Raw genomic sequence first — 12,770 nt, forward strand, 5'->3', positions numbered from 1 at the left:
AGCCAGGAACATACTTTTTGTGTGTAACTTACTTTGCATTGTAGCTTGTAACTGCTTTTAATCTCTCAGCCCTTCATTCAGCCACTAGAGTTGACTCGGCTACAGGATTTATCATATGAGACACAGCTGAATGTTGAGATGCTCTATAAACCATGACTGTAGACCTCCGGGGGTCTTGTGGGAGCATACTGTATGAGAACCTGGTCCTTGTATGACCTGAGTTAAAGCTGTGTCACTTTCTATGGCGGAACAAGAACAAACACTTTTCCAGTTGGTTGACATTTTCACAGAATCTCAAGAAGGAGCAAAAATGCTGGATTGCTTCCCAAGAGAAGGTCAAGTATCTTAGTGCCTCTTTCACAAGGTAACAGAGGCTGAGATTGACAGGTGGACCAACACAAAATCAGCTGTAAGTCAGATACACTTGAAAGAGACTTTCGTTTTACCAGTCTGTCTACGTTCCAACGTTCACTTCATCAGATTGCAAAACAAGCAGCTGTGATGAGTTACCCATTAGTTTTAATTTAAAGGTTTAAAAGTTTTGCTTGAAACTGATTTTTAAACATGTTTCCATTAACTGCCAAATGACACTTCCTAAATTCTATACAGCATTTTTTTTTTCAATGATCAATCCTTAAGAATAAAAAGAGCAAATCTACAGCAAATCAAACTTTATTTTCCTGCACATTTAAAAGCAAACAAAAGTAAAAGCATGTTTGAGTGAATGAATGATGGCCCCTATGATTTTAGAAAAACTAACTCTGTGGATGGTAGAGTGGTATCAACAAGCCTCAGCGGAGTGTTCCCTGCTCTTTGTTGGACTTTGCAGTAAATTGAAAAGGTCCAACGTGCAGCCACAGGTCACATCTACACTCTGAGATCAGCCACTTGCCAAACCACACAGCTTTATTGGAAATAACTTGACCCTGCGACACAGGAGCTGTAAACCCAACATTCAAGCCCTGCGGAGTGAGTCAGCAACACCCCCTAGTGGTGAAGATAAAGAAAAACAACACCGCCCTCCCCATAAGCCCCAATCGGTCACTCAAATAAATTAGCTTGGTAGTTTTGCTCTCACGTCTGCATCCATCAGCCAGTATTTACACCAGTGCTTCAGCCAGTTCAACATTTTTTACAACACAACCGAAAACAAAAAGACTCAAATTTCTCATTTGGTAAATTATGCTTCTGATTTTGAACAAGCTCCTTGAGGACATAAACCAGAAGTAAACTAATGTACAGACAGAAGTTAAAAAACAAAAACAAAAAAACAACCACAGGCACATGTCGAGGGTTTAGAGAGAGAAACTTGAACCGTTCAGCTCGTTTATGACGACCCGGGGTCGTCACGTATTAACCAACCATCACAGGGTGTGTCCAGGTGATGAGACATGTTCTGGACTTCACTGGACTCTAAAGTTACATGTCTGTCCGCTCTGTCCTTCACTTATTCCACATCCACAAATCTGAGCTTTCAAAACTTCGAGTGACTCTGTGAGCGCATTAGACTGAAGTGTTAATATAAAATTCAAATGGTTATTAACTGTGAGGCTTCTTTTTAAACGTCAGTGCATTCATTTTAATATCTCTTAAAACCAGTAGCATTACCTAAGCTATTAAAATGTCAGAACATAAGAAATTAATTTTACATCTTCAAATTGTTTTATCAAAAACTTAACTGCAGAGGACACAGGAAACAAACCTGCAAATGTTCACATTTAACAAGTTAGAATGACTCAATTCATGTGCATGTGATAAAATGTAATAATCACTTGAACTTCAACCATTACTTAGAACCGAAATAAGCTAAATAAATCGGACTTTGATAATTGTTGCCTTGCAGACCAATCAATCAATTTCATTCAGTGTGTATGCTCTTACAAGCTTAAATTAAGTTTAATTTACAAGTATTATATTGTAAAAAGTTAATATAGCATCACACTTTATCCCCAATTCCAAAATGCCAACTGTGAATGACATGTTTGTTCCTCTAACAGTCTGCAGTATTGTGCACCTGCATTAAAGGTCTGCAAGAGATCTGCTACAGTTTAACTGAAGGATGGCACTGAGCCCTCGCAGACTTTCTGAATTGAGCATTGGGAGTGTGTGAAAGTGTGATGTCCTGAAAGTCAGAGCAGGATCTGTGCAGTGAAATTAGCAAAGGACAGATAAAGAGAAATGGGGCAGCTGCAGTAGAACAAACAGACCCAACAAAAAGTGTGCACACAGAATCTATGAATGCAAAACTACATCGGGCAAAAAACAAAACTGCATCTGTTACAGTTAATGTGCCTCTGTTACACAGCAGAGTAGAGCTGCATCAAACCACTCATTTCATCATCAACCTGAAAATACAGCGTGTTCATCATGTATGTCGACGCTATATATATATAAATCTTCAATTTCTACTTCTGAAAACCGAAGATGTTGGTGTCTCTTCCTGAAACTAATCGATTATAAAAACTGTTACGGATGAGATTTTATTGAACGCTAAATGTTTCAGCCCTGCACCAGCGTGGGAGTTAACAACAATGATGACAATGATAAGTAATGATGATAATAATAAGCAAGTTACCTTACTCAGGTTTGAACAAACAAGATGAATCTCTGAAGAAAACCAACAACCTTTAGAAAAAAGTCCTAATGTTATAACCCAACACACGTTTCTCTGTGATCCTTTTAACTCCTCTCCTCTTTGTGACAGCTTTAGAAAACGGTAATCAGTAAACAAAAAGGGACTGTGTGTGTGTGTGTGTTTATATTCAACAGTTCTTAAGCTGAAAGTAGACAGCCAGCCATTGCTGTGCTTGGCACTGATTAAAGTTTCTCAGTAGATAGGGCAGAGCGCTTCATGTGGCCCTCACTCCTCCTCCTCCTCCTCTTCTTCTAACGTAGACGGGTGGGTGAAGGTTTGTCGCTGAGGTGTCAGGAACCCGTCACTCGTCTGAGCCGGCCGAGCGTTTCTGGTTCCTCTTGCGAGGAGATCTTCTTGGAGATGCCTTGTCTGGAGAGGAAAGAGTAAAGCTGAGTGACTTCTCTTTAAACACAGAGGCGAACACAGTTTCTCATAGTCAAACGATGGTTATTTCATGCAGGTATAACTGTATCTGTCTTTTTCCTGACAGGCAACAAGAAACTGCAGAACAGAAACAGAAGCAATGTCTCTTAACAAGCATTAACGATCTTGCTCTCTGTTTGTTGGACACAAATATCTATAAGGAAGCAAATCTTAAAGATGTATGTTGTTGCTTGTTAATGTACAGAACAAAAGACCAGCAGACATATTGTACTGTTTTCAGATACTTTAACCAAATACCAACACCAAAAATCCATTATCCTGACTGACAGGTAACAAGCTTACACGTTCTTCAGTAACTCTTCATTGAATTAGCAGCTGAACAAAAGGCAACGTGTTGCTTCTGGTGTGGCTGGAGCTCAACAACGATTACTGTTTCACAACAGATACATGACTCACTTTCACTACGGGAAAATTGGAACAAATTTCTTTAACGTCAGCTGAGTTTCCATCAAACCATGGCAGTAAGTGAGGATGTACTTGTACCTTGTAAATAGCTCAGCTACAGAAATGCAACAACATGCTTTGACAAGCCAAAGTATTTGTAGTGACATGTCTACAACATCACACATGCAACAAAAGAGAGGAGAAAAAAAAAAAAAAACACTCAGAATTATGAGAAGAATCAGATAAATATGAAAAAAACAACGGTGCAGGAGCTAAAATCCTCTAAATGAAAGCTGTAACTTTAGTTTGTAGTCATTTCAGGGAGAGAGGCTCCGATTGCTTCTTCTCACACTGAAGTTAAAAGTTTTTTTCAAGATTAATACAGAAAATATTTAGTTACTGGACAGTTTTCATGTCTCCAGCAACATGAATTTAACCAGCATACATACACAACATTTCAGACACACACACACCAACACGACGTGAAGCAGGCCTCACCTCTGCGACTCTGCACTGAAGGCGCAGGAAAAGTGTGACAGCGAGGAAGCAGAAGGGGGAAAAGAAAAGAGTGAGTGATCCTCATGCACAGTGAAGGTTAAAGTTCATTCAGAGACAGGCGAGGCAGGAAGAGAACACAGACACCTGCACATAACCAACAGCTGATTCTGTGAGGAAAACAAACACTGGAAGACATGTGAGAGGACATCTGGACCAATTCATTACTTTTCGTTTTCTTTAAAAAGGGACAAGACTGTTTCATCAGTAAAATCTCTTTATGCAAGAAATATTTGGCAGAAAATCTACTTCTTCTATCTTAACGCAACTACTTTTAAATCTCTGAGCATTGATCTGCATTGTAAGTGACACCACCTGCTGATGGTAAGGACCGTCCTGTATTCACTACAAGTATGTGAGAAGGTGACTGGTTGGACATACAGTGCACACACAAAGCAGGTAGAGCCGCTGTGAAAGGTGCGAGTGCAGCATGGGGAGAATACATACTGATCTGGTTCAGTGTCTCCTGAGGAATCCAGCTCAGGTCGACATCATTGTGGCTCGAAGTTCCCATTTCCACCTTTGGAGCTGGACGTCTCCTCTGCACATAATCATAGATATTGATTAAGAAACCTGGCAAGTTTGCTTTTCACACAAAGTCCAACTCCATGTTTAGATTCACTTTGAAAAATAGAAAACGACCAAACCCTCACATGTAAAAGTGTTTTTAAGCAAATTTGAAAACAATCACCGCAGAGTTTAAAACGTGATCAAATAATAAACCAGTACTACACCTTCCTGGACTCCAGCAGCTGGTGAAGGCCGACAACGACAAGCAGCCCGAGGCCTGACAGGAAGACGTACATGAAGATCCTGACAAACAAGAGAAAATGATGAGCAAAAGAAAAATAATAAAAAACTAACCAACAAATTAAGTGATGGAAAGACTTACGTCTCTCCGTCCAGTCCGTCCTCTTTCTCAGTGATGGTGACTGTCTGGTTAAAAACGGCATCCTGGAAAATGTTCCCCTGCTCAGAAGAAGAGAAAGAAGGAGGTGAGAGGGAAAGCAAAGGAAACAAGGAAAGGATGTTAAAGGTAACGGAAGAAGGAAAAGTCACTGTCAAAGGTCAATATGCAGGACACTATGAGGACAAAGCAAACAAAAGGAGCCTGTTGCTGATGAATCACAGGAGCTGATAAAAGTTTAAATGCACAAAAATAATCTAAGATCATTTTGAACAAAGTTGTGATGAGAGTCAGAGTGTAATGACTTTGTCAGTCAGAGGGTAATTTTTTATGTTAGCAGCAATGTTCAGACTGCAAAAGAACAAGAATGGGTGTTTACTTAACGATGCATTCACACACACACGCACGCACACAAAGGGTTATCTGCTCAGCAAGTATGGTCTCTGACATTCAGGCAGCAGAGAGCATTCATCACTATTCAGTCTGCAGTTCTGAGAACAACACCAGTAAGAGACCAACGCCCGTTCTTACACTGCTGTCCTTGTAGTTGAGGTTGATGACGAGACCGAACGGCCGACCTCCCATGGGCTCTGCAGGGATGAAGGAGTACTCGAAGGTTGCCTGCTTGCTGGGAGGAACCACGGTACCGAGCTGGAGGGCAGTGAAGTTCTGGATGTAGAACTGGTAATCCTGGTAAAGACAAACATTGACACGTCAGAGACAGTTGCACAGAACTGCTTCGGTGGTTAGAACTAGAGATACAGCCCTGAACCTTCAAACTTCACGATAGCTGTAGTCCTCAACCTAACATTTACCTGTGGGTAACGGAACGAGGCGTCCAGAGACTCCACAATAAAGTTCTCTGGCCCTTTGTTGGTGAAGCCAAGCAGGAACTTGACAATGTTGTTGGCTGGGAAGTCTGGAAGAACGAAGGACATCGATCAAAGATGTAGAAATTACACTGAATCAGAAAACATCACAAACAAAGGCCAGAAAACAAACAGTTACCTTCTCCTTTGACGAACAGGATGGTGGTGTCAGCGTTTGGCGAAGCCTTCACCTCTCCAACCAGTGCTTCTTCTTCGTCTTCTTTCTCTTCCGTCTGGACATAGACACAAACAGTTTTAGTTTCCCCTCAGTATCCAAACAAGCTTTACGTTCATACCTGCATTTACGTTTGCAGTTTAAGGTGATACCTTCAGGTATCAAGTTTTGTCTGACCAACAGATTAAATCCCAGGAATCCAGTTATGGATCAAAGCAGAAAAACACACCAGATATATTTAAGAAGCAGAAAACAGTTGTTTGATGATCGTTTCCAAACCCAACATGCAAATAATAAAACTAACAGGTGTGTGTGGGGTAAATTAACTAAAGATATATTGTAGTACTATAGTTACAGTAGTTCTGTGATGCAGGTGACAAGTGAAAAAGTCACAATTAACAGAGTCAATAAACTCAACAGCAACAATTTTGATAATTAAGTGCTTCAGCACAATTTTCACAGGTTCTAGCTTCGCACGTGAATATTTGCAGTTTTTTCTGTTCTTCTATGACAGTTCATTGAATATGTATTGCAGTAACTGATCAAACATGTTGTTGGTTCTTTACTATGAAGCCACAAAGTACGGTTGCCCTGAGAGAACACATGCAAATAGACAAAACACAACCAGCTTAAGAAAAGAGCTTCACCAACCTGATGACATAGGTGCAACATTTAGAAAAGAAACGCAAGAAGAGACAAGACAACCAAATACAAAACGCACTGCAAAAAGCACAGACAACGAAAATGTCTGTTGCACCTATTTAAGCATGAATAAGTGCAAATACGGTGCTTCCTTTTTTACTCAAGGGTTTGTCCAGTAACCTGGAGCAATTCTATTTTGAGATTTGTTTAATTTAGAGAAAGACGGAAAATGTTTTTTAATATTGAGCCAAGAAAACTGCAATGTATCAGTGTATCTCTAATTTAAATAAGTCAGCCGGATATTTGGGGAACTTTTGACTGTCTCCTAAACTATTTCGATACTAACTTGTTAACCAAGTAAATAATCTGCAGATTAATAAAAGAAAATTACAACCCTGCTTAATTTAATTTAAACAGATAATAAAATAGACCTTTTGTAGTTATGGCAGCTAAAAGCTAGTCTGAAAAGCTATGAACCATATTTTTAACCAACCTTCCATACCATCATAGTATGGATTATTTGGTGACATTTTTAACCCTGGTGTAATCACTCACCAGTTCTGCATTGTCATCATCTTCTACTTCTGCCTCATCGTCCTCATCTTCTGCTGTCACATCTTCCACAACATCTTCATCCACAGCCTCGGCCTCCTCATCCTCTGTCAGATCCTGGGCACTCACTGATGGCCCTGATGGGTGAGAAAAGACAAATGAATAAAACAACCATTTTACAAAACATATCTATTTAATTTACTAAACCAAACACTGCAACATTTTTGGGGTCAGGCTTTTTGCAACATCAAGTCCCTGTTGCAACTACAACATCTGGTAAACCAAACAGAGATCATGTTATCAGTCATTCACAAGTGTACAGCATGTATGCTGTATAAATAACATTTACTTGTTATTGGATGAAGTAAAACAATCTCCAGCCTTTTGTCTTGGTAAATAACTGCATGTGTATCTGTACAAAATGTTATTTATTCATAAACAAAGCCTGGATTTGGTCATTGCAATGCTAATGAGCAGACCCTAGTGTCTAGTCTAGTCTTTTTGTTGTGTGTAATTTCTTGACAGGACATTCAGGCAGACATTCATACATTGTATGAACATTTGCTCTGATCTCAAACAAAACAGTTACACACAGTGCATTACTCTGGACCAGTCATCATTTAATATTGTTATATAATGGTAAAACACCACCAGACTAATCAACAATAACTGAGACATAACCTAGCTAAAGCTAAAATCACCTATTTCATGGTTTAAATGATCAAGCATTTACACATCTCTTAATGAGACAAACTTTCTGTAATTATATTTTTGTCCCATAACAATTAATGTTCTACAATAAACTAAAACGTTTTGTTCCTTCAACCTGCTCCACTAACACATTTTCTTACGTCAAAATAAATGAAGTATTGGGAAAGACGCTTACTACAGACATATCAATATCAATCCAGTCTACTGCTACTTCCAGTTAGCTGTTGTATGCAGAGTAATGTTGCTTCACACAGTAGATTTAGTGACACCTACTAATTGTATTAGAATAACTATATAATACACAGTTACTTGAGAGGTTAGATTTCATCAAAACAAGCTAAAATTTGTTAAACGTCCACAAAGCTGCTGGTGTTGATTGAGCCAGTTAGCTTCCCAGCTAATAAGCAGAGTGTAAGGACACGTCAGTCTAAGCAGGGGGATAAGCTGCATACAAGAAGCTAATTCTAACTTATATCATACGTGACTGCATTTAAACAGTCGGCAAACATATACCGCAAACCAAAAATGTCATAAAACCCTGACTTCGTGAAGAAATCCTTCTTTTAATACACTTTGAGTTAGCACATGTCATGTGCAGAACGGCCTTCCCCTTTTTTCAAAGCAGCTAACTGGCTAGTTAGCCGAGTAGCTAACACTAGCATGTGAACGCTTGCTAGCTATTTAAACACATTCCTTAAATCTATCACCGTGAGAGGCCACAGCACAAGCTTACCTTTGATGAGGATAGTAGCCGGAAAGGCTAACAGTAATAGAAGCAACAGTTTAGGAAGGAATTTCATCATTTTGAAGTCGGAATCAGAGCGTCCTCATTCAGTGGGCTGTGAGCGCCGAGTGGCTTCCGTTACAATTACTAGGACGCATGCGCAAAAGACGCTGAGAGGTAGGTGTTGCGGAATAGTTTGTTACTCTTCGAAATGAGTCTCTCCCAGCGCTGTCCTCAGCCTTTTGTTAAAATTAAGCTCAGGCGTCGTAGAGATAACACGTTGTGATGTGACTGAGATCTGGTTGAGGTTGAAGACGACTGGTTGCGGTTAGAGATTGGTCTGAGGGTGCGTTAAGGTGAAAACACCTTAAAGAAGCAGAATTTCACAACACCGGAAGTGCTTGATGATCGTAAAAGCAGATTAAAAATATGAAATCTTTTTTGGTGACTGACATTCAAATGACCATATTTCCACAAATAACGATCTCTGCCTGTTTTACTCTAAAACTGACATTTGGCCCACTAACATTTGATAAAAGCCGCAGATCCAAATATACAGTTCCTGGACATTCAAAATAAAGGACTGGAGCCGACTGATCGACTGTTCACATATTGAGCTTTTACATAAACTACAGATTAATAACAGCTTAGCAAAATGATTAAAAAAAAGATAAAACCTTTAGACTTTGGATAAAAGAATCACATTTCTGTTGACAAATCTTTTTTTTTTATTATTTCTCCCACATCTAACACACTGCAATTACAATATGAGAAAAACATAACTGAGATTGAGTGATATACAATTTAAAATAATATGTAAATAACTTTAGTATAATCTGTGAAGACATACTGACTAAATCAAAAACTTTACACTGGTGACATTAGAAGCCAAAAATCCTCAATTCAAGAAAATATCAGGACTTATAAAATGACACCAAGTGCTCTTCCAAAATCAACACAAGTAACGTATGAATACTCATTAAATCATATTCTATTGCATCTAGTATTTATAAAATCAAACCGCTCTCCAGCTAAAATGACAAATCATGGCTGAGTGAAGTTTTTATTTCGTACATGACCAGGATGCAATCCACACAGCAAGACAACAAAACCCCAAAACACGACTTACTGGATACATACAAGTAAAAGAGTAAAATATATCTTTCCAAAACAGGACCCATGTATCAAAATAGTCTGACGTACTCATACAGTCTGTTCAGATTTCAGTCCACATCGACTGTTACTGTCTGTGGAGGAGACGGTTAAATTATCCGGACAGCACATGACGTGAAAACATCTTTTTTTTTTTTATATTTAAAAATATAAAAGAAATCATTTGATACAAGAAACAGAAAGACACAGTGTGTTAGTTAAGTCCTTCACAAACACAGAGGTTAGTGCTGCTGTTTAAAACTGAAGCTGTGACCTTTCTGTCTTCTCTGAGATTAAATCAAACATCAAAACGAAACTACACTCACCTGAACATTAATTCAAACCGAGGATAAATAAACCGTTAAATTTGAGACTTCAATTTCCTAGTTATTTGTTATTCTCTTTATTTCACCCACTGCTCCCTCTGTCCCCTTCTTCTTTTTGGTGAGATCTTTCCCATGAAATGCCAGTTTTCCTACTCATCATCTTGTATTTAAGCTTATTTTCTCATCTCTTCATGCTAGAAGTCAGTTTTTCTTTTCTTTACTCATTCCTCTGCACCTCTGCTCTTGTCTGCTCTTAAAGATACTCTGGTGATATTCTGTAGTTTTCTTTTTCACAACAAATCAAATGAGCAGATGAGACTCTTAGCTCCAAGCCTCTTGGTTTGTGTCAAGATTTCAGTTGCTCACTGTAGTTTTTATCAAAGAAACACAAGGAAACAGTGAATTCACTAGGGACTTTTTTCAGCAGCGCAATAATCCATGTTTAGTTTCTACTGTGTTTGTAGCAGTATAGTGAACAGGGGCTGTGTAAGTCCAAATAAACAGTTTGTGTTCATTGTCATAGAGGAACATGGTACCTACTGTAATAGTTTAGCTAATTTATACATTTTTAACAGTTTTTTAGATAAAAATGCTAAAGTAATACTAATCGCTGCACATTTACAGAACAACAGGAGGGAGCTGGAGCTCTGTCGGTCATTGAAACACAAAATAATTAATTGTTGGTTTGGGATTTGTTCACAAGTTAAACACAGAATATCGTCCTGCCTTCCTCTCTCTACCAAACATTACAATCACACTCAAATATCAAAACTGTTTTAGTAGTATTCAGCTTGAGTTGCTGAAAGCGTTTGAGTTTGGGCAGTGAAACAGTTAATAAACCTCCCTCCATCTGTTCTCCCTCTGGTATTTATGCTGAAGATCTATGTCTACACAGATGTTCAGAATCTTTCACACCGTCTTTCTTCATGCAGCCACCTTCTTCTACTTCAACTATTTGACATAACTTATCAACAGCATGCTAGATTTATCTCTCCACTCGCTTTCTCTTTCCCTCCTTTACGTAAGAAACCTCCACCCTCACTTCTTCTGTCACCTCGTATTAACAGTCCGTGATGTTCAGTGTATTACAGCAGGTCGGCCACACCTTCTGTTCTAGTTCCTGCTCCTGTGGTGCTTTAAACAGAGTCCAGACTTTTTGACCTCAGACTTTCATCTAAAGTCTAAAAATAATCTGTTAATTATTTTCTAAAATTCACAGAACATCACCAACTGCTGATTTTGTAACAGTGAGGGTGGATTTTATTGTCTTAACTCTCTCCCTCCTCTCTCTCCCTCTAACCATCCTCTAGTTGCAACTCTCCACATAATTTGCTGGCAGCATGCCGGACTTGCCGGTTCTCTGCACGGTGCCATACATCCAGCCCTCGTCGATGTGCTGAGCGTTGATGATGACGTCGCCATCCCTGAACGAAACCTCGTCGTGGTCCTGAGCTGCGTAGTCGTACAGCGCGCGGTAAACACGCTGCAGGACGACAGGACGCAACAGTTAATGAGGTTAGACCAGTGTTCTTACAGCCCATAAGCTTCTATTAGTGTCAGATATTTCTGATATTTCTAACACATTAGTAGAAAGAGTTATTGCCGACTGTCCTGTGTGAGCCAGTGTGCAGATCTTTAGCTGTTCTGGCTTTCTGGTTCTTTATACTTTGCAGTCAATTAAAAGAAGTGACAGGGACCTGAATGGTCCAATAAGAAGCTGACCAATGTAGGTAACTGCATCCTAAAATACTGGTCATGTGCTGTAAATTTAGGAAAAGAAGGCTGCATGAAATGTGTTGTGAGCAGGAATGTACCATGGTGCCTGAGTGCGGTGGTGAGGTGACAGATCTGACAGATGACATGCTAGTTTGGTGCATGTAGCCGTGATACTGCTGCTGCTGCTGCTGGATGCCCTGATGGTACGCTCCAGGGAGGACGGGAGCTGGGCGACAGAAAGAGAGAGAGAGAGAGAGAGAGAGAGTGGGTCAGGTTGAAAACTCTTTTCCTGCATCTGTTTGATAGTTTGACACCTGCAGAGCTCACTGTGGTTTTTAATTCTTCAAAGAATGATGTGATTCAAACACACGGTGCTCTTCACACACAAACCTGTAAGCAAACTGTGAGTTAGTTCAATTTATTTGTGGATCAGACACCGAAGAAAAAACATGGAAACAAACACACGAAAACACTTCACACAGGCAAGTAAGTGTGCGTTTGTGCCTTCTGCCTGCTGTCTGTGTTTGTGTGTTAAAGATGAAAGGGGTCAAGATACCAGGAGTTTCGTTGCTACTGCGGTCCCAGAGGTCAGAGGTCAGCGAACTGACAGACTGAGCCTGGCTGTGGCTGAGGGACTGCTGGGAGTGCTGCCTGCTTAGCCTGCGGTCGGCCCGCTCTAACAGGTGGCCAACACCAGGGGAAGACAGAGATCCCATCAGAGCCAACACAGACAGGAACAAGAAGAGAGCGAGCAAACGAGAGACAGAGTCAGAATTTTTGTAAAGAAAGTTACACTGTGCCTCATGGAAAATTGGAAGTGTATGTATGAAAGTTAAACATGTATACATTTAGTTTTGAGTGCATATTTTTAGCTGATTTATTTTATATTCAGTTTTAAAATCTGATGGTTGTGTGAACCTGCTGAGGCACGTGCTCTCCTGCACTGATGTTCATTCAATAAGACGCGGCCTCGGCTTT

At 39.8% G+C, this 12,770-nt stretch overlaps 2 protein-coding genes across 3 annotated transcripts in view; both read right to left on the minus strand.

Annotated features, from left to right (window-relative positions):
- Positions 1-656: 656 nt before the first annotated feature.
- ssr1 (signal sequence receptor, alpha) lies at positions 657-8,932 on the minus strand. The gene is made up of 9 exons (XM_026362329.1): positions 8,608-8,932; positions 7,167-7,300; positions 5,934-6,027; positions 5,741-5,844; positions 5,457-5,615; positions 4,911-4,987; positions 4,753-4,831; positions 4,466-4,559; positions 657-3,004 (listed from the first exon to the last, which is right to left on the minus strand). The coding sequence occupies exons 1-9, from the start codon at positions 8,675-8,677 to the stop codon at positions 2,937-2,939; spliced, it is 879 nt and encodes a 292-aa protein (XP_026218114.1). The 5' UTR covers positions 8,678-8,932; the 3' UTR covers positions 657-2,936.
- Positions 8,933-10,507: 1,575 nt separating this feature from the next.
- LOC113163580 (LIM zinc-binding domain-containing Nebulette) overlaps positions 10,508-12,770 on the minus strand; it is a 77,487-nt gene continuing 75,224 nt past the window's right edge. For both annotated transcript variants that reach the window (XM_033326816.1, XM_026362333.1), the window contains 2 exons: positions 11,891-12,018; positions 10,508-11,559 (listed from right to left, as the gene is read on the minus strand). In XM_033326816.1, coding sequence (XP_033182707.1) covers positions 11,383-11,559; positions 11,891-12,018 — 305 coding nt within the window. In that variant the 3' untranslated portion in view covers positions 10,508-11,382. The remainder of the gene's footprint in view (positions 11,560-11,890; positions 12,019-12,770) is intronic.

This window comes from Anabas testudineus, chromosome 2 (genome assembly GCF_900324465.2).
Source record: "Anabas testudineus chromosome 2, fAnaTes1.2, whole genome shotgun sequence".
Lineage (NCBI taxonomy): Eukaryota > Metazoa > Chordata > Actinopteri > Anabantiformes > Anabantidae > Anabas > Anabas testudineus.